Source organism: Mycteria americana, chromosome 1 (assembly GCF_035582795.1).
Source record: "Mycteria americana isolate JAX WOST 10 ecotype Jacksonville Zoo and Gardens chromosome 1, USCA_MyAme_1.0, whole genome shotgun sequence".
In the NCBI taxonomy this organism is placed as follows: domain Eukaryota; kingdom Metazoa; phylum Chordata; class Aves; order Ciconiiformes; family Ciconiidae; genus Mycteria; species Mycteria americana.
In genome coordinates, this window is record NC_134365.1 from 109,209,277 (window position 1) to 109,237,183 (window position 27,907).

Below are 27,907 nucleotides of genomic sequence, written 5' to 3' on the forward strand. Positions count from 1 at the left end.
CAAAGTCTGCTTTAAGTATGAAACATAGCAAAAAGCTACTAGCTTTGGTCACAGAAAGGCTAGGAGGCCATAGTATTCCTCTCACTTACAGGAGAAGCCCTTGGGATATGGACAGGACGGGGCTTTCCAGAGGCACAGCCAGTCCCCAATGTCCCCCTGCAGTGGCAGCTCGGCTGCTTGCTGCCCCAAACTGCAGCTAAATGCCACCGCCTCATCCAAGGAAGCAGAGGAAAGAGTTGCTATTAACAACCATAATGACCTTATCAGATCAGTCTCAGTTTCAAAGGGATCCTGCCACTCTTCCAGTATCTTCATGAAAGCTGGCGTCTTCTTCCTTTCCCCCAAGGAGTTAGCATTTCACACAAGTCTATTTAACCAAGAAGCAGACAAGGATGAAAGTCCTTATATTGTTTAAGCTTCACCTTTACTGGCGACCCCAGAAGGATGAATTTGCTCTAGGGGAGAGCTGAATATTCTTTGAATCCTGATGTAAATTTCTGTCTCTGGGAAGGCTCATTGGTGGGGCAGGATCTGCAAATCCTTTCTAATTGCTCTTGTTCTTATTAAGGGTAAAAGCCAAGCTATTTTTCTTTCCCTCAAAGTTGAATCTCTAGAGGAAAAGAATTCTGGCAAGCCTTTTTGCCTCCAGAGACTGCAGTCCACGGTCCCAAAATGCTTATTGTTTCATAGCTTTGCAGTGGAAAGCATCCCCTGTTTTGCTTTGTGTGCTGAGACTTTGTCTAGTATTCACTTTTATTTCACAGAGTTTTAAATTTATGAGGGGGCATTTACTGCCTATGTCTGTCATGACAGAAGCCTAAGAAGCATGGAGGCTAGATGAACACAAAGCTCTCACCATGCACTGAAGTGGAGTTTGGGCTTTCCTTTGCATTGGGTGACTAGCACTCGGGTCTCTTTTTGCTAAATTGTTGCTGGGGAGAGAATTTATCTGGGAATTTTACTTCCACATTTAAACACACTTTCACAACACCAGTTACACCAAAGCTGTGATCTGAGGTCAGATCTTAATTTTCAGACAAGCAAAACCCCAGAACTTTTTCCTGTCTGCTCCACTGAATATGCATGCCTGACTGCTGGAACCTAAATGCTAGCAGTGTGTCAGCTCTTCTCATCCAGCTTTAATTCATGTTTATGTGCAAGGTGAATAATGACACATGCAGAAATGCTGTCACTTACGAGCTGAGAATCTGAAAGTAACAGGTTTTAAAACTGCCCCTCTGTTCTTGACTGTGTGATCACTACTGTTCCACTCCAGAGTAAAGGCAACCAGCTTAGTTTAAATCTTTGTCCCCGTATTGCAGACTCAACAGCCATTGACTCACCTCTCTGCTATGTATATGTAACGTTTTTTGTGTCCTTATTTTTAAATTATGTGAGTGGGATTTACAGAAGTGCATGGATCCCTCCCAATTTCATTGCATTTGCAAAATTCCAATCAATTTGCTCCAATCTGGGAGCAAATTTAGATCAGAAATGTGTACTTTGGAGATTACCACCCCAGATGTGTTGCATTTTTCACACAGCAAACACGTATTTCATAAAGCCTGAGGAACATATAACTTGGTCAATTTAATATTGTTGAAACATTATCAGTAACCTTCTACTTCCCATCTGTGGTTCTGAACTCTGCATCATTATGTTGATATTTCATGCTCTCCACTCCATTAACATTTAGGATGTGTAGTAGGGGCCAACACTTCTCCAAGCACAAGGAATTCAGCAAGATTACAGGATTGGCTTTTACAATGTACAATTTAAAAAGATTCGCTGAATCTGAGATGTTATGCGTACCTGTGGGTTTTTTTAATTGGTGAAGATAACTTAAAAGTGAAGCTACTCTGTGTTTTTAGAAAGGATTGCTGGATAACTAGTTTTTTCAAGAAGGATGAGACAGTTCTTGAACATTGGTGACAATTTATAAATTCTTTCTAGTTTGACAGTTAAGACTATAATTAAGATCAGAATGCTTTTTTAAGTTTGCAACAAGATTGCAATATACATTACTGTAAAGCCAATTTCTTATTATATAGCATTATATATCAACATGAGACAAGGTTAGACTGAGTAGTGTACAAATGCTTTCTGGAAAAATGAGTGGTTTTAAGGACTTGAATATTTGCTGTTGTGGATTTTGGAATGGAATTGTTCTGTAGTATGCAGTCCTGTTTTATTTGAAAATTAATATTTTACTTCTCTGGTTAAATATTGATTACTATTTCAACATTTTATGAATATTTTGTTTTCTCTGCGGACTTTCTATGCATTTTATCAGCTGAATAAATGAAATAATTCACAAACCAACTGGCTCTTGCTCTCGATGGCTTGAGGGGACCTTGTCATTCCCTGTAGCCTTTTCTCAGGCCCAGCTGTGTGGCTCTGAAATCACTTGGCTGGTAATTAGGTATTTATCAGATTGTTTCTGAAAAGGGATGAGACAGTTATCTGACACAATTATCTTTGAAAATTGAATCCCTCTTTTCTGGTCCTGCTGAGGACATTCAAAGGTACTGTGAATGTGTAAAGCTAAATGCCTTTGAAAAACCCTTGCTTTTTTAGATCAGGTATAACAGAGGAGTCAAAATGCAGTCAAAGGAATTTTGTTTTAACCTTTCAGGCACTGAATTTTCCTTCTATCAAATGTTTCTTTTCCATGTGACTGTTTGGAAGTACTTTTGACAACAACCACTTTACTTCTTCAAACGTCCACTACTTCATAGTGTTTGAGCATTGACAATATTTCTTACGAATGAAGAAATTACTAATTACATCAAGGCATTATTAATGATATTTTTTTGCCTGTTCAAAAAGTGATGAGTGTGTAGTTCTAGAAAAGCAATTTGGAAACAGGGTATTTCATATTGGGAAATCTGCAACAGATACAGTACCCAGTTTTTTCCAAACACTCCCTTGAAAGTCTTGGTAGTCAAGACACAAGTTGTTGATTTAATATGCCAAAGGGCAAAAAGAGAGACTGCATCAGTAACACAAGATACAAGAAAGTTCTTGCTTTATTTGGAACATTCCTTGGTTGTATTTTCAAAAAGTACAAACTTGTTAACATTTAGCCAGCTCTTAAGAGTTGTCTGTTGGAAAACACAGGGCTTATTCCACAGTTACTGAATTTGTCATAAATTTAGATTAGAGTGCAAGCATATTCTTATTATTTTGAAGAGATAGCATTGCTTTTAACAAGTTCAAACCTCTTTGAAGGAACCTATTTAAGTCTGAACAGAAGATACTTGATTCTTGCATCACTTTTGTGCAAAAGGAGTTTACAGAAATGAAAGGTGGAAGTATCTGTTATAATAGGAGTAGAGTATCACTTCCCTTTTTTCTTCCTGCCATTCACAAGTAGGAGCATCCCTAAAGGGAACTTTCCTTTTTACTTTTGTCATACTGTTTTCCAGACTTAAGAAATGACAAGAAAATTATTTTATACCATACACGTTGCTTTCTTCTGAGTAGGTATAGACTAGTATCTGATGCTTGGCAGTCTTGTAATTTGGGTTCAGAATCATGTTGAAGTTGTGTTTCCTGGTTGTTGAATAACAGACAGAAAAACAAAATCGCACTAAAAGAGGGCAAAGCATTTAAAAGATAGCAACCTCATAGATAATCCATGTGTTTTGTTATAATTTTTATTCTCATGACTGTGTGCAAGTTCTTTGCACACACCCTGCCTCAGTCAGTGATCCAGCTACTAACCAAGATTTTTTTTTTTCTTTCCCCTCCTTGCTTTATACCTGGTTTTGTATATGGTACCGCATCCAAATCCAGCTCTGAATTCAATTAATTTTCCCATAGGGTTTTCCATAGTGCTGTTACTACAGGATTTGCTTCACATTTGCTTGCTTGCCCTTATTAAGAGATGGTCCCTTATTATGCAGAAAGGGAGGCCCAGGTGGATTAAAAGGGATACAATTTTGAAAAATATGAAATTGCATTTTTAAAAAAAGCCCAAACAAACCCAAACAGCTGTTTCAAAAGTCTTGTGGTTTAGAGTTGCATGGAGTGAGTCAGTTGAAGCTCCTGGAGACTGCTCCTTTAGCAGGCTTCTTTAATTATAGAGAAATTTGGTGTTCTACAAGCAAGAATTATGCTGGGCAGCCTGGCTACAATTCGGAAGAACAACTCAAAGTGTTGCTTTCCTCTAGGTTTGAAGCACAAGTAAATTTTAGTAGATTAGAGATGTCTCTAAAGCTACATCGCCTCTTCCTCTCACACAAGCGCTTGTGCGTGTGCGCACACACAGAGTATCCTGCACTGTAAAGGTTTTAGCTAAGACCTTAAGATCTTTCCCTCTCACTCTCTTGTATAGCTGCTTGAGAGTGATGATACAAATAGCTTCACTTCTCCCCTCTCTTCCTACAGGTTTTAGCTATATCAGCAGTTTCAACAAAAAAGGCTAATTAAGAGAATGAAATCACCTTCTGGATTTGAGGAAAGTTTTGTCCAATGAATTCACTGGTGACTGTTACCAATTACATTTGGCCTCTGATTGCTCCCCTGAGAGTGACTGAATATAAAATAGAGAACAAAGCCTGCAATACTGTGGGTCTGTGCAAAATAATAGTTTGCAAGTTAGAATTGATTTTTGCATTCCAGGGGAATAATCAGCCTGAACACAAGCAGCAATACGATGACAGGCAATGGCTTACAACACTGCGTAGCATATTTAAGCGTTAGTCTGTCTGTATGTTTTGCTTACCTGTGGGATCATGAGGCTATTCCCCAAAAAATGTCATCACAAACCTCCTCAACTTTCCATTTTTGACCATGCATTGAGGACTTTTCACAGGATAAGTGATTTTTCTAGTATTCACACTTTTTTTTTTTAACCTTTTTTCTTTTAAGCCCTAAAAGACATGCCCAGCATACTATCTCTGTCCAGTCAGCTTCTGCTCCAGGACCATTTGATGCTGTTAGCTTTTATAGTCACTCTACATTACAGCTTCTGAGCATTTTGTGACTAGTTTTCTGTGAGAGGTAGCCTTCCCTCATTCTGTGCTAGACACTTTATAATACTGCATTTCCTGAAACAGTATATGGATTGCTGATTTTGGTGCTGTGGTTCCTAAACAGAGAAGCGGGATAATTGCAGCTGAGGCAGGGAGGAGATCATTTAGTCCAATGTCCTGCTTAGAGCAGGGTCAGCCAGGGCGGGTTGCCCAGGTTTTGTGACTTATAAGGTTTTGCTTATAAGGATGGAATCTCTATCTGGGCTACCTATTCCACTGTCCAATCACCCTCACAGTAGAAAAGCTTTTTCTTATGTTTAAGTGGAATTTCCTGTCTTTCATTTTGTGCCTTTTGTCCTGTCACTGGGCACCACTGACAAGAGCCTGGCTCCCTCTCTTTCATTCCCTGCCAGCAGGTATTTATCCACATGGATCAGATCCCCCTGAGCCTTCTCTTCTCCTGACTGAACAGTCCCAGCCTCTCCCCATATGACAGATGCTCCCACCCCTTAATCATCTTTGTGCCCCTTTGCTGAATTTGCTCCACTGTCAGTCTTGTACTGGGGAGCCCAACACTGGACCAAGCACTCCAAATGTGGTCTCACCAGTGCTGAGGAGAGGGGAAGGATCACCTCCCTTGACCTGCTGGCAACACTCTTCCCAGAGTAGCCCAGGATACCTTTGGCCGCCTTTGCTGCAAGAACACATTGCTAACTCAACTTCTTGTCCAGCAGGAGCCCCAGGTCCTTCTTGGCAGAGCTGCTTCCCAGCCAGTTGGCCTCTAGTGTGTACTGGTGCCTTGGGTTATTCCTCACCAGGTTCAGGACTTGGGATTTTCTGTTGTTGAACTTCATGAGATTGTCCAGCCTGCAGATGTCCCTCTCGATAGTGGCACAACCATCTGTTGTATCGGTCACTCCTACCAGTTTTATGTCATCTTCAAACTTGCTGAAGGTGTACTAGTCTCACTGTCCAGGTTGCTAGTAAAGATGTTAAACAGTATCGGACCCAGTAGCAACCCCTGGGGTATAGCGCAAGGGACTGGTCTCCAGCTGGACTTTGTGAAATTGATAACGATCCTTTAAGCCTGGCAGTTCAGCCAGTTTTCAATCCATTTCACCCTCTGCTTATCTAGCTTTTACTTCATCAGCTTCTTTATGAGGATCTTACAGAAGACGGTGTCAAAGGCCTTCTTAAAGTCGAGATAAACAACATCCACTGGTCTCCCCTTATCTACCAAGCCCATCATGTCACCGTAGAAACCAGAAAGCTTTCATGGTTAAACACGATTTCCTCTTCATAAAACCATGTTGACTACTCCTCATCACCTTCTTGTCCTTCCATGCATATGGAGATGGTCTCCAGAATAGGTTCATCCATCACCTTCTGAAGGACTGAGATGAGGCTGACAGGCCTGCTCTTCCCTGGATCCTTCATCCTGAAGATAGGGGTGATATTTGCTTTCTTCCAGTCCTCAGAAACCTCTCCTGGTCGTCACAGCCTCTCAAAGTTAATCAAGAGTGGCCTTGCAGTGATGTTGGCCAGCTCCCTCAGCTCTCATGGGTGCATCCTGTCAGGTCCCAGGGACTGGTGTGTGTGTCCAGATAGTTTAAGTGCTCCCTAACCTGATCCTTCTCCACTGAGAGCAAGTCTTCCTTAGCCCAGACTTCCCCTCTGGTTTCAGGGGCCTGGGATTCCTGAAAGCTAGTCTTTCCAACAAAAATTGAGATAAAAGGCGGCATCAAATACCTCAGCCTTTTCCATGTCCTTTGTCCCCAGGTTCCCCACCTCATTTTCCCTGATCTTCCTTTTGCTGCTTATGTACACTTGTAGAAGTCCCTCTTGTTGCCCTTCACGTACCTTGCCAGACTGACCTCCAGGTGGGTTTTGGTTTTCCTAAACCCAGCCCTGCACGCTCGGACAGTGTCTCTGTATCGCTTCTGGCACAGCAGGCAGAAAAGGCAGAGAGCAGTAAGCGCTCAGTAGCCTGATTTGACTCCTTGAGACAGACCAACAGCCTGGGGGGTCAGGCAGGGGCAGGAGCCTGCAGAGCACTGTCAGTTTTCTCGAGTGGCCCCAATTCACAGAACAACTGGAAATCATTGTTTTACAGTTAAGGGGATTATTTGGATTTTTTTGTTTTGCTTTCCCTTTACGCTCCTTAACACTCCACTTCATGCTTCATATCTCGCATTGCACATTTATTGCATTATAAATATATTGCTTCCTTACACAGAAATCTTGTTCTGTTGCTCACTGTCTCACTTATGTACTCCTCCCTGAGGAAAACTTCTTTAAAGTTGTCCCTTACTCAAAATTAATCTCAGCTTATAGCCAGGCACATGAAGGAAACGTTAGAAATTAGCAGAACTTCTGGTAGAGAGAGTGTTTATGAGACTCAGGCTGGTGGGAGAAAAGATGTTTCTTTTGTCATAAACTTGTCTCCTCACACTGAGCTTTCATGTATAGGCAGCATAGTAGAGGGTATTTAGGGTTTAGGCTACAGCTTATGTCATATACCACAGTTTGTCAGGCTGATACTGCTGTTTGGGTTTCTGCTGCAGTCTTTCAGTACGAGTGGATGAACGTGGACACAGCTTTTTTTTCTTTGAATTATACTAGGTGAACTATTCCTATGGTACTGCTTAGGCAGTAAATATACCATACAGAAAATCAAGTCAGTTAAAATCTAGGTAAGACTGTTTTACATATAAGTTTGTCACCTGTCAGCTTAGAAATGTAAATTGAGCATATTCAATCCATTACTATTATTATTATTATTATTATTATTAATAATAATAATAATAATAATTTTACTATTTGTTTTCTTACTGCATTTAAAAAAAACAACCCACAGCTTAAAATAAATAAAGTATAAATCTTGCATCACAATTGTTAAAAGTGACCAAACAATTGGTTCTAAAAAAGCAAATGTTTTGGAATACTAAAAGATTAAATAAGGTAAGCTTCATGAATGTCTGCTGCAACTGTCACTGAAAGGATCACAGTCCAGATCCATAGATGCTCTACACTGATAACTACTCTGGTTTAAATAGATTTATATTTTTTTAGCTGCTTTGATCTTAGTAGAGTTGATTTACTTTATAACAGAAAAGGAGCTGGCCAGACTTTCTTCCCCTAGTTCATCAACCCTCTGTCATTCTTGCTCCTAAATGGAAACAGTTGAGACAATGTATGGCAGTGCTTCCTTCTCATCCTCTTGGAACTCCAAATAAATTCAGTTTAACAAAGACAGGATGTTTAAAATAGTAGAGGGAAGTTCTTAATTTCAGTGATCTATAACTTTACTGATGATAATGCACAGGAGGAGTAAGTTCAGAAGTAGTGTCAGTCTAAACAGAGATGACCAAACCGGTCACAAGCGGTGTTCCCCAGGCCTCAGTACTGGAGCCAGTTCTGTTTAATATCTTTATCAATGATCTGGACAAAGGGATCGAGTGCACCCTCAGTAAGTTTGCAGATGACACCAAGTTGTGTGGGAGTGTTGATCTGCTTGAGGGTAGGAAGGCTCTGCAGAGGGACCTGGACAGGCTGGATCCATGGGCCGAGGTCTACTGTATGAGGTTCAACAAGGCCAAGTGCAAGGTCCTGCACTTGGGCCACAGCAACCCCATGCAACGCTACAGGCTTGGGGAAGAGTGGCTGGAAAGCTGCCAGGCAGAAAAGGACCTGGGGGTGTTGGTTGACAGCCGCCTGAATATGAGCCAGCAGTGTGCCCAGGTGGCCAAGAAAGCCGATGGCATCCTGGCTTGTATCAGGAATAGTGTGGCCAGCAGGACTAGGGAAGTGATCGTGCCCCTGTACTCGGCACTGGTGAGGCCGCACCTCAAATACTGTGCTCAGTTTTGGGCCCCTCACTACAAGAGAGACATTGAGGTGCTGGAGCGTGTCCAGAGAAGGGCAATGAAGCTGGTGAAGGGTCTGGAGCACAAGTCTGATGAGGAGCAGCTGAGGGAACTGGGGTTGTTTAGCCTGGAGAAAAGGAGGCTGAGGGGAGACCTTATTGCTCTCTACAACTCCCTGAAAGGAGGTTGTAGAGAGGTGGGGGTCAGTCTCTTCTCCCAGGTAACAAGTAATAGGATGAGAGGAAATGGCCTCAAGTTGCACCAGGGGAGGTTTAGACTGGATATTAGGAAATTTTACTTCACTGAAAGGGTTATCAAGCATTGGAACAGACTGCCCAGGGAAGTGGTTGAGTCGCCATCCCTGGAGGTATTTAAAAGACGTTTGGATGAGGTGCTTAGGGACATGGTGTAGTGGTGGTCTTGGTAGTGTTAGGTTTATGGTTGGACTCGATGATCTTAAAGGTCTTTTCCAACCTATACGATTCTGTGATTCTGTGACCAGATAACTGGGTGTCAGACTAATAGACATTAGGACTTTATAACAAAATGATTGAAAGTGTGGGAAGGTCCATCCAATATCAGGAGGCCTAACAATGCATGACAAGCTTTACAAAATGTTCTGCATTCAAAATGAGTTAACATTGCTTCAAAAGGAACATTTTCTATTTTTTCTGCTTTCAGTGAAATTTTGCCAGTCCACTCCAAAATGGCCTTTGGGTACATGACAGATCAAAATTCTGTCTCATCCTGTAGGTAAACAATCTTCTTTAGCATAATATTTACCAAAGTGCATAGATTTTATAAAGGGAAATTATTTTTACAAGTTAGAATCTTAATTACCTGACCTTTGTGTCCTTTTTTTCCATGCAACATACTGTCAAAATCAAGTCTTGCCAAGCTGGTTACCATTTCTGAGAGAAGCAACAATAATAATCAAATTGTAAAAAACAAACAAACAAAAGAAATGAGAAGAAAACCAGCATTGGTTTTGGTCTTGTCTCAGTGTCTTTGCTGCTTTGCTTCTGATGCTGAATGCTGCACTGGCTATAGCGATAAATAGCACTACACTTGGGAAGTGGAAGAAAATAATTGATTAGACTCTTTCCCTGCATTTACCATAGTGCTTCTTTCCCCTCTGGGTTTGTGCAGTTTAATTTGCCATTGATTCTTTAATGATTATAATGTCATAGAGGAGCCAGTGTTTATCTTCATTGTGCACTCTGGACAACTCATTGGACCTGAATCTTTTCTTGCACATTCTGGTGTAGATCTGCAGTCATTTGATACGGAGTTAAGTGAGGTCTCAGGCCAGCTGAAGTTTATATGGTGAGTGCATCCTTCTTCTGTCACTGGCAACATCTAATTAGTGCCAGTCCTTATTCTGCAATGTTAGTTTTGTATTTCAGACACTGCAAGACTAATTGCAGAGAAGGACCAAAGACAGAAACATTTAGCTCAGTTATTGTAATCAAAAGTTAAATGTTATGACACTGAGAAATTTGTATATGAACAGAAGTTCTAAATGCAGATGGCAGATGCTTCATGGGCTTTTAGTATGTACTAAGGGAAGCAGTGTTTTAAATTGCCAGCTGAATCCCTTTGGTTGTGATACACTTCTGTGGGTTTCTTCCACTTTAGTGTAGTACTTGAATTGCGGACTGTGGCAGTAGACTATGATAAGAAAGATCTTGTTTCTCTTCTGCTGAACTCAACTTCTATCTGAAAACCATTTTCCATTCTGATGACATCTTTTTCTACTTTATCTTCCCTGTAATCAGGGCTACTATTTCAGAAGAAAGCACTATACTCCGAATATAGAGAATTAGCCTCCTATTCAAGTTTGTTTTCAAGGAATATCTACAAGAATTGTTTTTAAACTGTAGACTAAAAAGCTTTGTTTTCATATTAAAATTATTTGGCTTCATTGAAGCCATCTTCACTGAAATTTTCCGTAAGAATAATGTTTTTAATAACACTGAAATAATTTTAGGTTTTAGAATTAAATATTATATTTCAAACATAAAACATAAGCAGAATTAGAGAGCAGAAATGGTTTTCACAAGCAAGCCAGGCGGTTAACGTCTGAGCTCCCTGTGGAGTTCTGTCATACAAAGGGATTAAAAAGAAGTCATAGTCTACCGAATAAGTAAATGGAAGAGAGAGTTATGGAAAAGACAAATCTTTGGATTCATGCATGGGATGCCTTCACAGATAGGGCAAGTGCCATAAAGTATGTTGCTGGGATTCATCTCCCCCACTCCCTCCCCCCCCCACCCCCGGCTTTATGGTTGTGGTGGGTTAACCTTGGCTAAAGAGCGAAATTTATTGCTGATTAAAATAGAGTTGGATGGTGAGAGAGACAGACGAAAACTAAAACACACCCCTCCCCCCTGCCAGTTTTTCCTAGGCTCAATTTTACCCCTTCATCCCCAACTTGTCTACCTCTGCCCCCCCCCACCCCCACCCCCCCCGCCTTCTTTCCCTGGAGTGGTGCAGGAGGATGGGGAATGGGAGGTTGTGGTCAGTCCATAACAGCTCCTCTCTGCCTCTCCTTCTTCCTCCTGACACTTCCCCTGCTCCAGTGTGGTTACTTCCCATGGGCTGCAGCCCTTCAGGATAAACCTGCTCCTGTGTGGGCTCTCCATGGGCTGCAGCTTCCTTCAGGGCACATCCACCTGCTCCAGCCCGGAGTTCTCCATGGGCTGCAGTGTGGATATCTGCTCCAGAGTGGTCCTCTCCATGGGCTGCAGAGGAATCTGCTCTGGCGCCTGGAGCACCTCCTCCCCCTCCTCCTGCTTTCACCTTGGTCTTCCCTCTCTTGTTTCTGAACCTTTTTTTCCCTATTCCTCTGCCTATCTGGCATTTTGCCCTTTCTTACACAGGCTTTCCCAGAGGCGCCATCAGCTTGGTTGACAGGCTCAGCTGTGCTGTGTGGTGGGTCTGCTGGAGCTGGCTGTGTGTGGCAACCGGGCAGACGCTGGCCTCTCCTCAGAGAGGTCACCCTGCAGCACCCCCTCCACCTGCACCTTGCCACATAAACCCAATATAATTTGGTCCACAAATCAAATTCTGCCTCCAGAATGCGTGATCTTAACTCCTATTGAGATCAGTAGGAGTTGTGTCCTGCCACTGGATGGGAACACTCTAAATCTTTGAGTCCTTGAATGATTTTGCAATGTGTATTAATGAAATTATTCTTTCACATTGGCATATATTGTGTGAGCACCTCACATTATAATGACAAAGTAAGTCCTTAACTGAAAGTCTTATTTTTTGTTTGGTGAACCAAATTCAATGGGCTGCCTCATCAGCTTTGAGTTAGAAATGACATTCAATCTTGTATTTGCAAACAGAAAGTACAGATGAAGAAACTGTGGGAATTGAAGCCAACGTGGTAAATAGTTTTATAAAGCAAGCCTTTATTACTGTACAGAGAAAGAGATTGATATTCCAAAGGCCTGAAGTTGCAAATCCTCATTTCAGTCTTGGAGTCACATCATGAATAGCATTTAGAGCAGTATGTAACACCTTGGCCATTAATTGCCATTAACTCTGCCATTAAGAGCTGTCAAGCTGTTTGCAACAGAAGAGCAGTCATACAAGTGATAGGGGAAATTAAAAGAATGGGAATGGAAGGAACTGTTTTTTTGTCTGCAGTGCAGATGAAGGGAGAAAAATGAAGAAAAAAATATTTTTGTAGGATTCAGGTAACAGCAGTAGTAGGAAATGGAGTATTATTATTTCTGGTTGCTAAGATAATAGACGTGCAGGTATAACAAGAAGCAAATGTAAAATGCAGCATGTGTAGGTGATTGAATCTATTCATATTCAACATTTGTACATTTTTGAACATCCGAAAATATCAGATGACACCGAATACTCCCAGTAATGATGCAACTCTTCTATCTGCAGTCATTAAATATATATTAGGTTTACAGCTGAAAATTCTCTGTCCCAGCAGACTGAAGAAGTGACTGACGGCACCATAGGTTTTTTCACATTTCAGCTTGTATTGAGATAAAGGCCCTTATAAAAAAAAAAAAAAAAAACAACAACAAAAAACCCCCCACCCAAATAAAACCAAAACAAACCAACCAACCAAACCAACCCAAAAGAAAACACTAAACACATTTACTTACAGATTGTGTGTACTTAATTAAAGAGATTGTCTAAAAAACATCTTACTGTTTCTAGAAACCTATCATCATCTAAAAAACACTGTATGTTTTTTAGAAACCTGTAGAGGAAAAGCATTTTGAACAGGTTGGTATGCTGTAAACAAGGCCTGAGGAGTTCTGGCAAAGTTCGTACTAAGCACTAATGTAGCTGAAGCATAAGAAACGAGTAGGATGAGCGGAGATTATTTTTCAACATCGGTAGAGTTGTGAATTCTTTTCAACCTACAGTTGTGGTGGTCAGAAAAATGAGTGTAAAAATCACATTTTGATTCAAAAGATTTTCTGCCTTCATAAGATTCCCTTTTTCTGCCAGTCAGATGAAAATTTTCTGCCCTTAAGAACACAGAAACTCACCAGAAAGTTACCTTAACTGTTCAAGTTATTACTGGGTAAAATTATCCCTAATCCTCATTCAGCAAAACACCGTATCATAAGAAGAGGTCTAGTTTGTATAGAAAGCTGAATAGCGTTGAAGCATTTTCAATTTAGGAAATTGTTTAAGTATTTCCTTGAACTGGGATGGATTAAACCTACACTGAATTATCTTGCTGAATTGAGCAATTTCTTTAATAACTTGGGTTACATGACCAAACAGCATGCAGCACTTTAAAATATACATGTGCACTATGGGGATCCTCATGTCTCACTTCAAAACATATTTTGGGGTTGTCTGCTCTGCAAGGATAGTTAATATTCTGGTTGTGGTTTACAACTTCCTAATTGTTGGAAAATTTAACATTATTTTAATAGCTAAAACTGTATTGAAACCAGCATACTTCATAGAGTTACACTGGGCAAAAATATTTGGAAGTACCTTAAATTTATCATTGATTTGTCTGTTCTTATTTGTATTGCAGGTAACATTTACGTTAGCGCTGCTGAGCTGGTGTAATGCAAGGAAGGGCACATCATGAAATGGAAACATTATCCTTTTTTGGTCATAGTAGCTGTATTCAGCCTTTCCAGATGCCATCAGTTACTGGGTCAGCTCATTCCAGGTAGGTACCTTTTATTTAAACATAAATGTTCGTGGTTTTATGAATCATTTTTATGCCATCCATGTGAATATGTGCATGTATATACCTGAAGTTCTCTCTCCATGTATTAATGTGTGTGTGTGTGTGTGTGTAGTTAAGAACTTTATGAGCATAACTGCATATTTAAAACACAGAATTTAATATGTGTTTTATTGTCTATGCTTCAGTGAGTTGCTTTTTTCTATTGCAAAGGAAGATATAGAAAAGGAGTGGCCTGAAAATATAAGTACGAGAAGGTTAAGGTGGCTATTAAAGCATTCCTTTGATTAGGACTGTTGGTGAAGGGAGTGCAGAAACAGACCTGAATATCAAAGAGACTAGGAAATCTATAGAGAACCTTCCTGAAGAAGAAGGAAAATAGCAGCAACTGTGAAATAGCTGTAATGCAGTGTTTTCAGTGAAGTCCTAGAGATCAGGGATCATCCTGGTGCTTGCATATGGCAAGTCTTACTAGTGGAGAGAGGAGTAGTAAGTGTGTATATAAAATGGCAAGGTACTATCCAACTTTAAAGAGAAGGTGGTGGTAAAATAGGTAATCTGTATCACTTGATCAGTGAACAGTGGATTTTTATTGAAGTAACATACAGGAAACAAAATCTGTTTTGTTGTGTTGGGTTTTTTTTTAAGAATAAATCTGTAAAAACAGCTTCTGAGTCATTCTGAATAATCTTCAATATTTTTTAGGAAAAACCCAAACAAACTTTGATCAGTACTGCTAATAATGTACAACCTTTCAGTAAAATGTAGGAAAACACAACAGACATATAAAAAAGAAAGTGGCATGCTGAGTTTTGGTGGCTGTTTTTTCTGCTTTGCATCTGAATAATAACAGAAGACTCTACTGGCTGGTTTTCTAAGTTGAATACGTTGTATGTGCAGAATTTTGCGGTTATACAATTCTTCTCCATATATCTGTGGGCAACTGGTTCAAATATAGACCACTGAATGAAAAGAGAAAGGAAAAGGTTGTTTTTTGTTTTTCAAGGGTTTGTTGACTGATAATGAATGGTGGTTCATGGAAAGTAAATTAAGGAAATGAATTGATTCCCCCTTCCCCGCCCCCCCACCCCTGTTTTGTTGGTTTCAAATGTGTTATGTAGGAGATGAAAAAAGACTCCAGCATAAAGGAAGATGTAAGTTAAAATTATCATTGTAAAAGTTTGACCTTGGACTTCAAACATAATTTCAAAGCAATTTACCTGTCACAAAGACATCTACTGCTCTTTTTAAAAGGAAAGCCTGCAGATCCAAATGTATTTGCATGATAGCTACCTCCATCCATTTGCATTGGTTTCAATTTAGTCATAGTTTTGTAGACTTTACTAAAAAGGCTGTTTGCATTGTATTACTTTTTCCGTCAAATTAGCTTCAGAATAAAATCACAGGTGGCATTTTGACTTTGTCCCTGCTTTGTAATTTTCATAACAGACCTCAGACTTGAACCAAGAGATTACTCTACTTGGCCAGACATCAGCATGCTCAGCCTCACTGGCAGGGTGCCAGCAGTGTGATTATCACAAAAGATCAAATAAAGCAGGATTTTTTTTTTCCTTTAAGCAGTTCATCCATTCATTTTGCTCTTTTCATGTCTTTTTCTTACAAAGGCATGTGTCTCTTTTTTTTTTTAATGCACAGAAAGAGAGAGACCTGTGCAAAATCTCGAACTTTTTCCTCCATTTAATGGGGAAAAAAAAGAAATAATGGTTCTTTGGAATTCTGCTGTGTCCATAAAAAATATCAATACAGCAATAGGTAACAGCTTTTTCTGAGGATTGCTAAAAGCACTAAGCAGCTAAAACGTCTGTGTTCATAGTACTACTAAATTAAGTGTGTTATTTTATTTAATAAAAACCATGCTTTCAAAATAACAGATTCAATGAAATTATTTTTAGATCATGTTATTAGAAACCTTTAAGAAATGAAACAGTATGGTTTCAAACTTTCCAATTCTGTCTTATCTAAAAATTGAAAATTGTTCCAGCTTATTGATGACATAGCTTTAATTTCATATGACAGTCTATCAGAAATGTGTTAAAGCTTTACCCTCAGAACTGGAATTTTCAACTTCAGTAAAATATGATGAATTTTAATGGTGGTCTTATAACTTTGAAACATTTATTGTAGTTTTTGCTGAATCTTTTCATATATTCTTGTTGAGTCTCACTCTTTTGCATATGGGGTCCACAGGGAAGTACTGTCTCCCCCCTTTATTAAAATCGTGGCTGAGCCTTTCATCTCATGTCATTACATCTTACCTCTAATTCACATATAAAATACACTTGCAATTCCACTATGGCTGTCTCCTGAGGCTTAAAGTATCTCTGCCTTGGCACATCTTTATTTAATCAGGGGTTGAACATTATCTGGCAAAGATGTGATTTTTCCTTCCAGTTGCTCTGCATATTTAAAAGCTGGAAAACTTGATAGCTGATTTTAAAGTGCACTGATCTAAGAAAACATGGCATTAACTAATACTATATTATGTTTAGATGCATAAGTTGAGCTCTGTGTTCTCAGTTAAGTCATTGAAGTGTTTTAAAGTTACCAGTTACTACCTTGTCAAAAGAGCATAGAACTATAAATTCCACATGAAGCAAAAGATTTTAATAATTTTAACTGATTTTTTTTTTTTTTTTAACATGAATAGAAGTGAGTGCAAGCTTTCAGATTTGCGGTCTGTTAATAAAGACAGTAGGAGCGTTCCTCATGGATCTGGTTGTGCTTGGGATCAGGTCCTTTAGCAGGGAGTATTGTGGAAGTGCCCTCCATCTGAACTGGAACAGATGCCGGATATGTGGGATCTAGTCAATCCTTGAGCTTTACAGAGCTATCCAGACAAAGAAAGCCTTGTGAAGCCATGTAATGACAAATTTTGAACGTTCCTGGTAGATTATTAATAGATTTTTGAAACAAATTTCTCTGTAGATCTTGGAGAGAGGAGGACGAGGAGAAAACCTCTTTTGAACCCAGAATTTTGAGAAATTTTGATAGAAGCTTGTAGACCTCTGTGGTCTACAAGTGCTGTCTCTCAGTACTTGAGCAAAGACTGATGTGTCACTAGAAAGCATGACATATTCCCATCATTTTCAAGTAAAAAAAGATTGCTTTTCTGATACTTTTTTTTTTACTTTTAAAGCTGTGAAGTGCATTGTTTCCCCAGGAAATAGCTTTCCTTTAGGAGATGCAGATATATAACAAAGCATAAGATATATAAAACTTATATAGTAAAATGTAAATTTGAGAAATGTGTTTCACTAGTGTAAGTTTAAAAAGACCAACCACAAAACAACTCTCTCTGATAATCATAGAAGCTTACTGAAATTCTGAAGAAAACCAGTCCAGGATTTGACCTCTTCTGGGGTAGACAAGAATATTTTAAATTTCTTTTTTCCTAATACTTCTTGGCTTAGTAATGAAACATTACAGGAAGTACATTCACTCTCATAGCTTGTTTGCCTGTTTCAACAGGAGACAGTTGTTACTCATAATGAAACTTTCATAAATTCAAATTGTCTTTTTTACTGCCTCTAACATGCTAAGGTGTAAGCAATCATTTTTGGAATCTGAAAACTTACCTCAGAGCTTTTCTTAAGTTAATCATAATTCAGTAACGTAAGTAATTAAATTGTTTGGTGTGATTTTTTTAAAAATCACTGTTAACTTTTCAGTACTCAAGTCTCTGTGATCTGGCTAGTGAAAACAAGATTGTAGTTTTCCCCTATCATCTGCTTGTCAAACTACTGAATTTGTTGTCTGAATATGATACTTTGGGTTTATATGTGTGATTGATGCATTTTGACAAGAAATTCTATATTCCTCTGGTTTCCCTGCAACCTGTGAAGGTACCTTGAGAAAATGGTTTCTAGCACTGAAAGATCTTCATTTGCTGCTTCATAAAGAACATCACTGTCTTGTATAATGTAATGTGTACTCACTCATTCTTCTGTACTTTTTAAGTGCCTGAATGAATTTTCAATCAAATATCCAAAATAAATCTCTCAATGATCTGAATAAGGCATTGAATAGTTCAGGTGAAGAATTTAGCTAGTTTTATGGTTGTGCAGGTTTTCCTGAGAATAATGGTCAAAAAGGAAATGTTCAGCCAAACCCAACCTATAGTTTAACTATTGACTGTCTTTTGGCACAGGCTCAGAGGCAAAGATAATTGGATGCTCAAATTCCATGTAAGCCCCTGATTGTGAAGCTGTAAAGGAAGAGTGAAGACTTATTAAACTAAGGAAATTAAGTGACCAGTACTCCCTTGACACTTGTCAAAGAGCAGGGAATATAGATTTAAATTCCTTCAGTTGGGAGGTACTTGAGGATAGTTTTCACCCTTTCTGAGCAAGTGATCCAACAGCTGAGCTCATATTTTAAAAAGATGGCAGTTTTGTTGATTATAATTTTGTATTGTTTTAAAGTAAAGTGATGTTCATAACTATTTTGTGATGAGCCAGTAAGCATTTCAGAGCACCTGAACAGGAAAGCCTAGTTTGTAGGTCACAGGGGAAATAAGACAAAGGATAGAAGCCAAAAAACTTGAAACTTATGTAAAGCTATGCCTTCTCAGGAACAGAGCTTGAGAGGAATGTTAACTCTCAAGATGGAAGGACATGATTTAACAGGGTCAAATTTTTAAATATAGGTCCCCAAATTCCATGAAAATTCCACTTATTCTTTCATTGAATCTGAGCCCAAATAAAGATAACCTTTAGCTATTTTTGATTGAAGACATACATATAAATATAAGACTGGAAGTGTGTAGCTCTGATGTAGGAACACTCATAGAATCATGGAAAAAATTAGGTTAGAAGGCACATGGAGGGCATTTAGTCTGATTTTTTTTGCTCAAAACAGTGCTATCTTCAGAGTTAAATCAGGTTGCACAGGGCCGTGTCCAGCTGCATTCTGAGCACCTCCAGAGATGGAAATTTCATAACCTCTTTGGGCCACTCTCAAGGTGAATTTTTACTTCCATTTAGAGCCAGCTGGAACTTTTTGTATTGCAATTTGTGACCCTTGCATCTTGTCCTTTCATTATGCACTTCTGAGGAGAGTCTGGATCTCACTTCTGCAAAGTTTTATTTAAGGTAGTTGAAGAGTGTAATTAGACCACTACCTTAGACTTCTGTATGCTAAACCAAACCATCTTCTTTAGCATCTCACAGTAGCTCACATGCTCCAGCCCCCTAACCATCTTAGAGGCTCTCCTCTGGGCTCTCTCCCATTTTTCTGTTTCTCTCTTGGAGTGAGTGGCCCAAAACTAGATGCACTCTTCCATGTGCAGACTCATGAATGACAACTGGAGGAAACTAGTCACCCCTTGACCTGCTGATTGTGCTCTCACTAAAGCATACCAGTATGTTGGTATCCTTCCCCAGGTCAAGGGCACACTGCCAGCTCAAATTCAGCTTACCAACCAGGACCACAGATTCATCTCTGTCAAGTTCTTAGGTTTCCATCATATAACTTCTACTGTAGAAAGGATCATCTTGGAGGAACTGTTCTGTTGACAAACTGTAGTGGCAAGAAATACCATGTTTTGGTGCACATTCTCCAGTAATTTTGTTTTCACAGGCTTTATGAAATGTCACTCTTGGCCATAAATTACATTTTTGTGATCCTAATGTAATATAACTGTGACAAATGCATCTCTAAGTGATGTGCGGCAAGGGATGATGATTTAATGTATTGTTTCCAGTTGTAAGTGCCACCAAGTTTGTAGATTGTGGTATTCAAGGTCAAATTCGGAGAGAGCAGACAGGCAGTTTAGGCCTTGCTGGGGTCAAGAAACATGTAGAAAGATGTGTTTCTGCCATCCACATCCAATTAACTTGAAGCAGACAGAAAATGTTCTTCAATTCGAATCTAAAAAAAGAAAAAAACAACCCCAAACCAAAAACCAAACCAAACACCACTCACATTTTGGCTAGCCCCCTACAAAGAAGGGCCTCTACACAGACTAAATAAAATAAAAAAGAGAAAAACTGGCATCTGTATTCTTGTGAAGACCGTGTTTGTGTTCATGTCTGCCTCTTTCTTCTTTCCTATCCTTGCAATGTACATAGGCCATACTGTAACTTCCTGCAGAGAGGAAGCAGTAACTAATTTGACCACTGTAGATTTGTATACATGTGTATATGCATTTGTAAGTATACATAACGACATACAATTAGCAGTTAGTAACTCTTAAGACTGAAAAGTCATCTTGCCTCATGGAGTATTCAGCTTTCTTTGAAGTGAAGGGTAACATGTTATCCTTGCAAAATATTTTAAAAATATTTCTCACTAATTTATATTCCTGTATCCCAATATTCATGAATTAATGCTAGATCACATTATGTTATGATACAATGTATTTGTTATCAAGGAAACATTATGATGTTTCCATGGTATATTACCATGTATAATTTCCATTGTGACTGTACAAACCAGATTACATAATAACACACAAGATAATAATTTCTTGTTATCAGAAAATGGAAACTGTGTAGTAAATCTTGTATACTGTTTTCAGTTAATTTACCTACATAATGATCATGTAATTTATGTAGTCATCCATCCCTTCTGATAAAAGTAAAAATACATAGGTGTTTTTTTTCTTAATTTGGAATATTGTGACTAAGTTTGTTCTGAATCTATCAGATATATGCCAGCTGATTTTTACAGTTTTGTCATTTACCCATCTTCTTTACTTTGATTGACATCAACACATTTTCAAAGTACTCTGATTTTTTCATGTTTGTTGGCTTTATGGTGTGACCTTAGGTTTTCCCCCTTGTGGTTTTTTTTTTGTTTGGTTTGTTTTTTTGTGAGCCCTCCCTCCCCCCCCCCCCCACTTGAGAGCATGAAAAAGGGTTGTAATTCCTATTAGTAGAACTGTTGTGCCTGGAAAGAGGACATATATTAAAAGGGGGAAAAAAAATCCCAGCACGTGCCTTGCCTTCCAGAGATTGTCACTGTGTACACTGAGGTCTTAATAAATAAAAAGATTGCCAGCTGTACTTCAATTCACGGCTTCTTTATTAGCCTCTAAAAAGAAATAAATAAAGCATGACGCTTTATTTAATTGTCTGAATAGATGGAGACAAACCAAGAGGCACAGTCAGCTGCAAGACACTTAATGAAGAAATCCCTATTTTTAATCTAGCTGTAGAAGAGACAACTCTTCTGCTTTGATGATGTGGCCTTTGTGATGAACCTGGCTAGAAAACCACATGTGCTGCACCGTCTTCCTAATTAAGTCATCAAAATGCACTGGAGCAAACTGAGTGACTTGCGTAGACCAGTATAAGTAATTTTAGTTCCTCTATTGCTTGGTTAATAGAAAGTGGCACTGTTCTAGATTATGACTGATAGAGGTTAGATGCTACAGCTGCTATTATTGTCCCTGCAGGTAGGCACCTTTATAAGCCGTTTCTGTGTGTGTGTAAGAAGGCACACTTAGCTTTGTTTCCCTTTCTTTTCTCTACTTTTTGAGGATATAATCCCAGAGGCATTTCCTCCTTTTTTTTTCCCCCTCTAGAAGCCTCTGCCTGTGATTTTCCTCAAAACATACAGATATTCTACTTATTTTGGATGCACTGACAAGAGCATTTGCCAAAACTGATCTCAGAACTAAGGTTTTGGGAAGGTTGCCTACTAAAGTAAATTAAAAGATAAACAAGAAGAAAAAACTTCAACAATGTCAATCATGGTCATATAAAAAATGTTGATTATATATAATGAGGAGGGAATCAGTTTTTCTGATATGGGCTTGATTGGCCACAGCTAACGATTTTGTAAATGTGTAGACCAGATGCTGAAGCTTTTATTTGTAAAATTGTTGGTAGATACTCATTTCTTGCTTCATGAATAGTCTTACTTGAAGCTCCAAGCTTCTTAGAGACAAAAATATGCTGATGAGGAGAATGGCATAATCAGGTCTTGAGTATCTATCATAGGCATTATAAACTTATGCTGAAAAGCTTTCCTAGTTTATATAGCTCTGTGATACTCCAAAGTTGATAGCAAGGTTACTGTACAGGCATTTGCATACAATAATCTAAGAATGCATTTGCTTGAATTCTTCTGTAAAAATCGTGTTTCATAAGGTTAATGGAGAAACTAGCATAAATGCTATGTATATATTTGTAGATAATATAAATAGAATTTTCACCAGAAGTTGTTCTACCTATGCTATAATTAACAAGAATAAATGTTTCTTTACATAATTCATCAATTATCCTGAGAACAATCTTCGGTTACAAAAGTAGAGCACAAAATGACATAGAGTCTCTATTGAATCTAATATTTATTTAGATGATGAATCTCTTAGAGCTTCAAAGCAATTTAATGTCTTTAACATAAATTATAAAACTAATTTCAGTCATATCAGTGAAAGAATGTAACAATTTACAAGGGTGTTTTCACACTTATGACTACTCAAGGGGTTACTGTAGGCATATCTACACTTGCTAATTTATTTTCAATGCTGTGAAACACTGTCTAGAGATGCTTTATTAAATATTTTAATAAGTGTCAAACACATTTGCACAATTTCTGCCTTGACAAAGAGTGATTTATATGCACCTGTATCTGCATATGCAGAAAAAATACCCTTTTGTCAGAGACTGCCACCTAATTTTTGCACAAACTAAACAGGAAATTACTGCCTTTTTGACTAATCTGAATTTTAAATCAAAGTGGAACCGGTGAAAGCAAACAAGTCTTATATTTTAAGCTTTTTTCTCAACCTTAACTATTGAGTTAGATCGACAGTAACATTATTCTAAGTATTTATACTATATCCATGATGGTCTTATCAGTACAACAAAGTGTAACTGACTAGTTGCTATGTCTTCTTTATTCTGACTTTTTTTATAGCATTTTATAAATGTTTAGAAAAATACTTTACTTTTCTCTATAGTTTAAAAATCACCATCTATTATTTTGATCCAAAGAGAAACATATATGGCCCATATTAAGAGGAGTCGGTATTTTATATTTGCTAAATTAAACAGTATAAGGCTGCAGGTATCATGACTTTCAGTGAGTTTCTATTTTTGTTAATACAGCTTAAATATTTTTCCTACATTAATTTAATTATTGTACACTAATTGTCAAAACAACATGTCAAATATTCTGTGTGTGCTACTACTAAATCAGTAAACTCTCCTTCCTCTGTTGTATGAAAACAAAGAAACACCTATCCTTTACAAATGGTTTTTGCTCAAGGCATTGTTACAGGCTACCATGAAGATGAAAGAACCCTTAAAAGTGCTGTGAAGCACATCTGGTTAGCCATTTACTGTTAAGTTTCCATTTTTAGACCTTTCTTTAATTACATTTTGGGTGTGTTTTTTCTTTGTCTTCTTTTTTTCTCCCCAACATTACTCTAAGGGTAAAATTTAATGATCTTATTTAGAACTTATTTTTTAAATCAGATCGTAAATGACTGAGGTTTTAAGCCCTCTCATTTTGACACACAGCTGATGCGACCTCCAAGGTCACACTTTTAATATATGAAAATAAAAAGGCAGTTAATGGTACGCAACAAAAGGATGCTTTTTTTCTTCCTTTCTCTCTCCTGTCTTTGCAAAATGTATCAGTTATGCCCTTCAGGATTTTATTCACTTACAGTACTCCCTGCTCACAGTAAGATTAAACAATTTCCAGTTCACTTTACATCCATCTGGCACTTAAATGTATAGGTGTAAAATTAAAGGTTCTGTTCATGTACAGTACCATTTCAGAAAACTTGCTTTGTTATATTCACTAACACTCATCTAAAAACATGGCACTGAACTAGCATAGAATTGTTCACTTGCATTTTTTTGAAATTACTTGATGTCCAAGCATGTCTTCCTTTAATCGTATGTTACACTGAAGTTTCTAGGATAGCTTAATGCTTTGAATTTGGCATACACTTAGACTTGTTTGCTGATTTGGCACGTAACACATAAATAAGCATCACAATTTGAAAGACGCGATACCCACGACCACTTCTATTCATCAGTTTCCACCGTCTCCTTTTGCCACATCTCTTAAGTACACGTTTGCTTATGAGTGGTAGCTGATAAGCTGGGTTTTACCTGGCTATTAAATCAGGACTAAGCATTGTGCTAATTCAGAATTAGAGTTAGCAGAGAGGTTAGAGCCTGTGGTTGTTCACAACTACATCTTCCACTGAGGAAGATTGGGAAAGAGTTTACAGATGTGTAAGTGAGAGCTAAAGCACCTTTTGGTTGCGTATGTTTGGTTGCCTCCTTAATCTGTTGTCTCCTAACTAGTACATGGATTCATTATTTTCCAGTTCCCATTGGTTTATTTCCTACATTTTACTATTTTACTATTTGCTTTTATCAGTTGCTTATAACATCTCAGAATTTTATCCTTCAGTTTTTAATTCGTTTACAATCTGAAATACCTGTGATTAGCTTTACTGTAAACTTTAGGTTTACTTCAGCCACCTTCGCACAAAAAAGCTAACATCTGCTTTTAAATTTCAGCACTTTGGTGGCCTGCTTCTGATACAGCACTTGTGAGGGGTTTCTGTTTTTAAGTTGGAGCTGTTGTAGGAGGGAAAGCTTCTTAATGCATTAACTTTATTTTAGCCTTTGGGTTGAACAAGGTAGTTTGGATTGGTCTTATAAGTTAATCATGGCAATCTGATACACAGATCAAAACTAACTGGTGTTTGAATTTGATGGTACTCTGTCCTAAATTTTCAAAATATACAGACACTTCTGAATTTGAACTAAAATGCATGAAACTTGGGACTGGGAAGAGGACAATGATTACTGCCTACCTTCCTAGTTTATTTTCCATTCCTTTAAAACATACCTTTTTCAAAACTTCTCTGTCCTTGAAAGGGCTTGCTACATAGAGAGGTCAAAATGTTAACTTAAGTTTGGCTCTTTCCGGCATTCACACAGCTTACCCAAATTGAGCTCCCTGCTGTCATGGCTAGATTGCTTCTGGGACCTGAGCTAGCTTATTTAAAGCTAGCCTGGGACCTTGACTTTACATTGCAGTCTGCTGTTCTTTCACTGTCTGCTGTCTTTATTTCATAGTCCTGCTTTTCTTGTGAGACTTCATGGTATTTTATCCTATTGTAGGCATTTTAAAAGCTATAATATAGCTTGTAAATGAAATTGGCTTCTAATTCCTGTTTTTTTTAGAAATATTCCATTATTAAGGTTTTTGTCTCCTGTGGTTTTTGAAAGACTGTGCAGAAGGTTTTTTAAACATTATAAGAAAAAAGTTGTGCGTTCCTTAGCAGGAAAGTCTGAATCATCTAGTATTTCAAAGGAATTAAGTACAGTGAGAAAAAGGATGGTCTGAGGTCAGCCATAGCTTATGAAGGTATTCAGTCAGTGTCAAGTCTGGCTTTGAGCTCTGGTTCGAAATATTTAACCTTTCTATTACTGCAGAAATTCCAATCAATCTATGTTACAGTCACCTTGCAAGAAATAAGTGAAATCCCTTGGTCAGCATTTGCAGAACAGTCCATTTTGCCAGTTCGGAAAGACTGACAGAATGTTGATACTAGAAATAAACCAACTAGTCTATCCTCTTTTCAAAAGCGCGTATAATATATATGGCTACAGTAATAACATGTTTAAAATTAATAAAAGCACATTTTTCCACATTTTTTGAAACTGGAGGAAGATCTAGAGCAAAACTTCTCAATTCGAGACCAGTTGTATAAAATCCTTATTCTGATACTTGATGACATAAGCATTCATGTAAATAACAAAGCATAAGCAATATTTTAATATTACAGTGCCAAAGTAACAAATTCCATTAAAAGGTCACAGAGCCCTTGCAGTCACTGTTAAAACTTGCTATTGAATTGACTTCTGTCAAAGTGAAGAGTTAGGTGATCTGAGTTGTCTTCTACTGCAGCCTTTGTCTTACTTCCTATTTTAATTTTTAATATATGTCTTCATTCAGTCTCATAGAGGTACATCATGTTTCATTCCCCAGCTGTAAAAGACTAGTTTGCAGCCTTTTCTCTGCAGAATTCTTCATTCCTACCTCATGGATATTTCTGTTTGTTCTATCTTAGTTTTGTCTACAGAAAGATTTTTTTTTTTTTTTAGCCTGTTTACGTAAGCGAGTAAAACATGCAGGAGTAGCATGAAATTTTTATACTTCTGCAATTATCTTTTCATTTCTTCTTTTCCTGTTCAGTTCCGTTCCAACCGTATAGCAAAGTTCTCGATCACTTGGAAAGTTTATTTCCATTTTCAGTAGTGATAAAGCAATGAACTTGACTATATGATTGATAGTTCCCATTATTAGGACCTACCTTTTGACTACCTTAATCATTTGGATTGCAATTTTCAATGTTTCCAGGTGAACCAAATTCATATGTTTGTTTAATGTAAGAGAAATGGTTCAGGGTTTTTTTTCTTTTTTTCAAGAAAAGGTCAGATAAAAGGTGTCTCTTTTGCCCTTATTAGTATGTGCTTAACATTTTGGAGCAAGAACTTGAAACTGGCATCTTTTTGTCAGCTCTTTGAAAACTTAACTCAAACGTGTCCTGGTTGTATCAGCCCATAAAATCTCATATTCAGCAGCTGATGTTGGATTTAACATATTGATGGAATTTGCAAAAAAATCTTTCACTATTCTTAGATTAGAGAGGATGAGCAAGACTTTCCCTGTGATCATTGCTCCTGAAGAATAGGAGTTGGACTTCAGTGAAGCAATCAGGAAGATTACCTGATCCTTTGTTCTCTTAGGGCGATGGCAAATAAATTTCCAGGAGGGAGCTGCTGAACAGAAGAGCCAGTCTCGTGAAAACAATGTGGGAAAAGAGTCAGAGGATGTTTGTATTAAGGAACTAGGAAAATAAAGAGATTCTGCTGTGGAATTTGACCTGATAAGGGAGAAAACAGAGCGGGACAAGGACAGGAAGAAGAAGAAGGAGAACAGAGAGGGATTGGTACCAAATGACTGTTACTGTAGGCACAGCAGTCCTAGGAACCTGAAAACAAATGTGGGAAGTCTGGGTCTGATCCTTCACTACCTCGTGCTTTTCTCTGTTAGATTGTATGAAGAGATCTCTATCTCTGCCTCCTTCCACCTACAAGGTAAAGTAGAGAGAAACTCCGAAAAAGAAGGAGTTGCTGTGTTGCCATTCATATTGGGATGACTCTGGGGACCTACCAGATGCTGTTCAGGAGTTAGGAAGCACCCCCTGCCCGCATACTTTGAAACTGAGGCTGTGTAGTTCCTCACGATGAAGGGCAGAAAGAGGGTTAGCCAAGGAAATGCCATATGAATTATAATAAAAGAACATCAGAGTCACAAAATTAAATGTTTAGGTTACCAAGAATTCATCACCAGTATTTAAGTTAAATGAATGAACTTATTCTGTGTCAGTTGTGTCCATCCACACTCATAGCCTGTTTACTTCATATTATTATCCTCTTTAGTATAACATGAGATAGCATTTCGCGCTAGCAGCTCTATGTTCATACTGTCAAAACTCCTTCTGCAGACATGCTATTGTGTACTGTAATATTCTGTGTGTATACTAGAACTCTTTTGCACATATAGTATTGTCTTTTTAACACGATTTAGCTTATCTGATAGTAGTATATGTCTGCATGTTAATAAATTCAGCCACTCTTCTCTCATTTTTTTTAATCGTCCTTCCTTCACTAGTCTTGGAATCCATTAACAGATTCCATCCGATTTTTGCGATATAACAGAAGAAGAGAATTCAGAGAGATGTGAAATTCCTATGAGAATTAGGCTATGTAGAGAAAGACCTAGATCAGTACCCCCAGACATCTATTGCCCATCAGCACATGGTGTAGCTCACAATGAACCCAGTACATGTTGGGGTTTGG

The 27,907-nt window shown here is 38.2% G+C and overlaps 1 protein-coding gene across 1 annotated transcript in view; it reads left to right on the top strand.

The window, feature by feature from the left end:
- The window catches only part of ROBO1 (roundabout guidance receptor 1), a 751,137-nt gene that overhangs the window by 83,181 nt on the left and 640,049 nt on the right, over window positions 1-27,907 (top strand). The window contains exon 2 of the mRNA XM_075516480.1: window positions 13,881-14,021. Coding sequence (XP_075372595.1) covers window positions 13,934-14,021 — 88 coding nt within the window. The 5' untranslated portion in view covers window positions 13,881-13,933. The remainder of the gene's footprint in view (window positions 1-13,880; window positions 14,022-27,907) is intronic.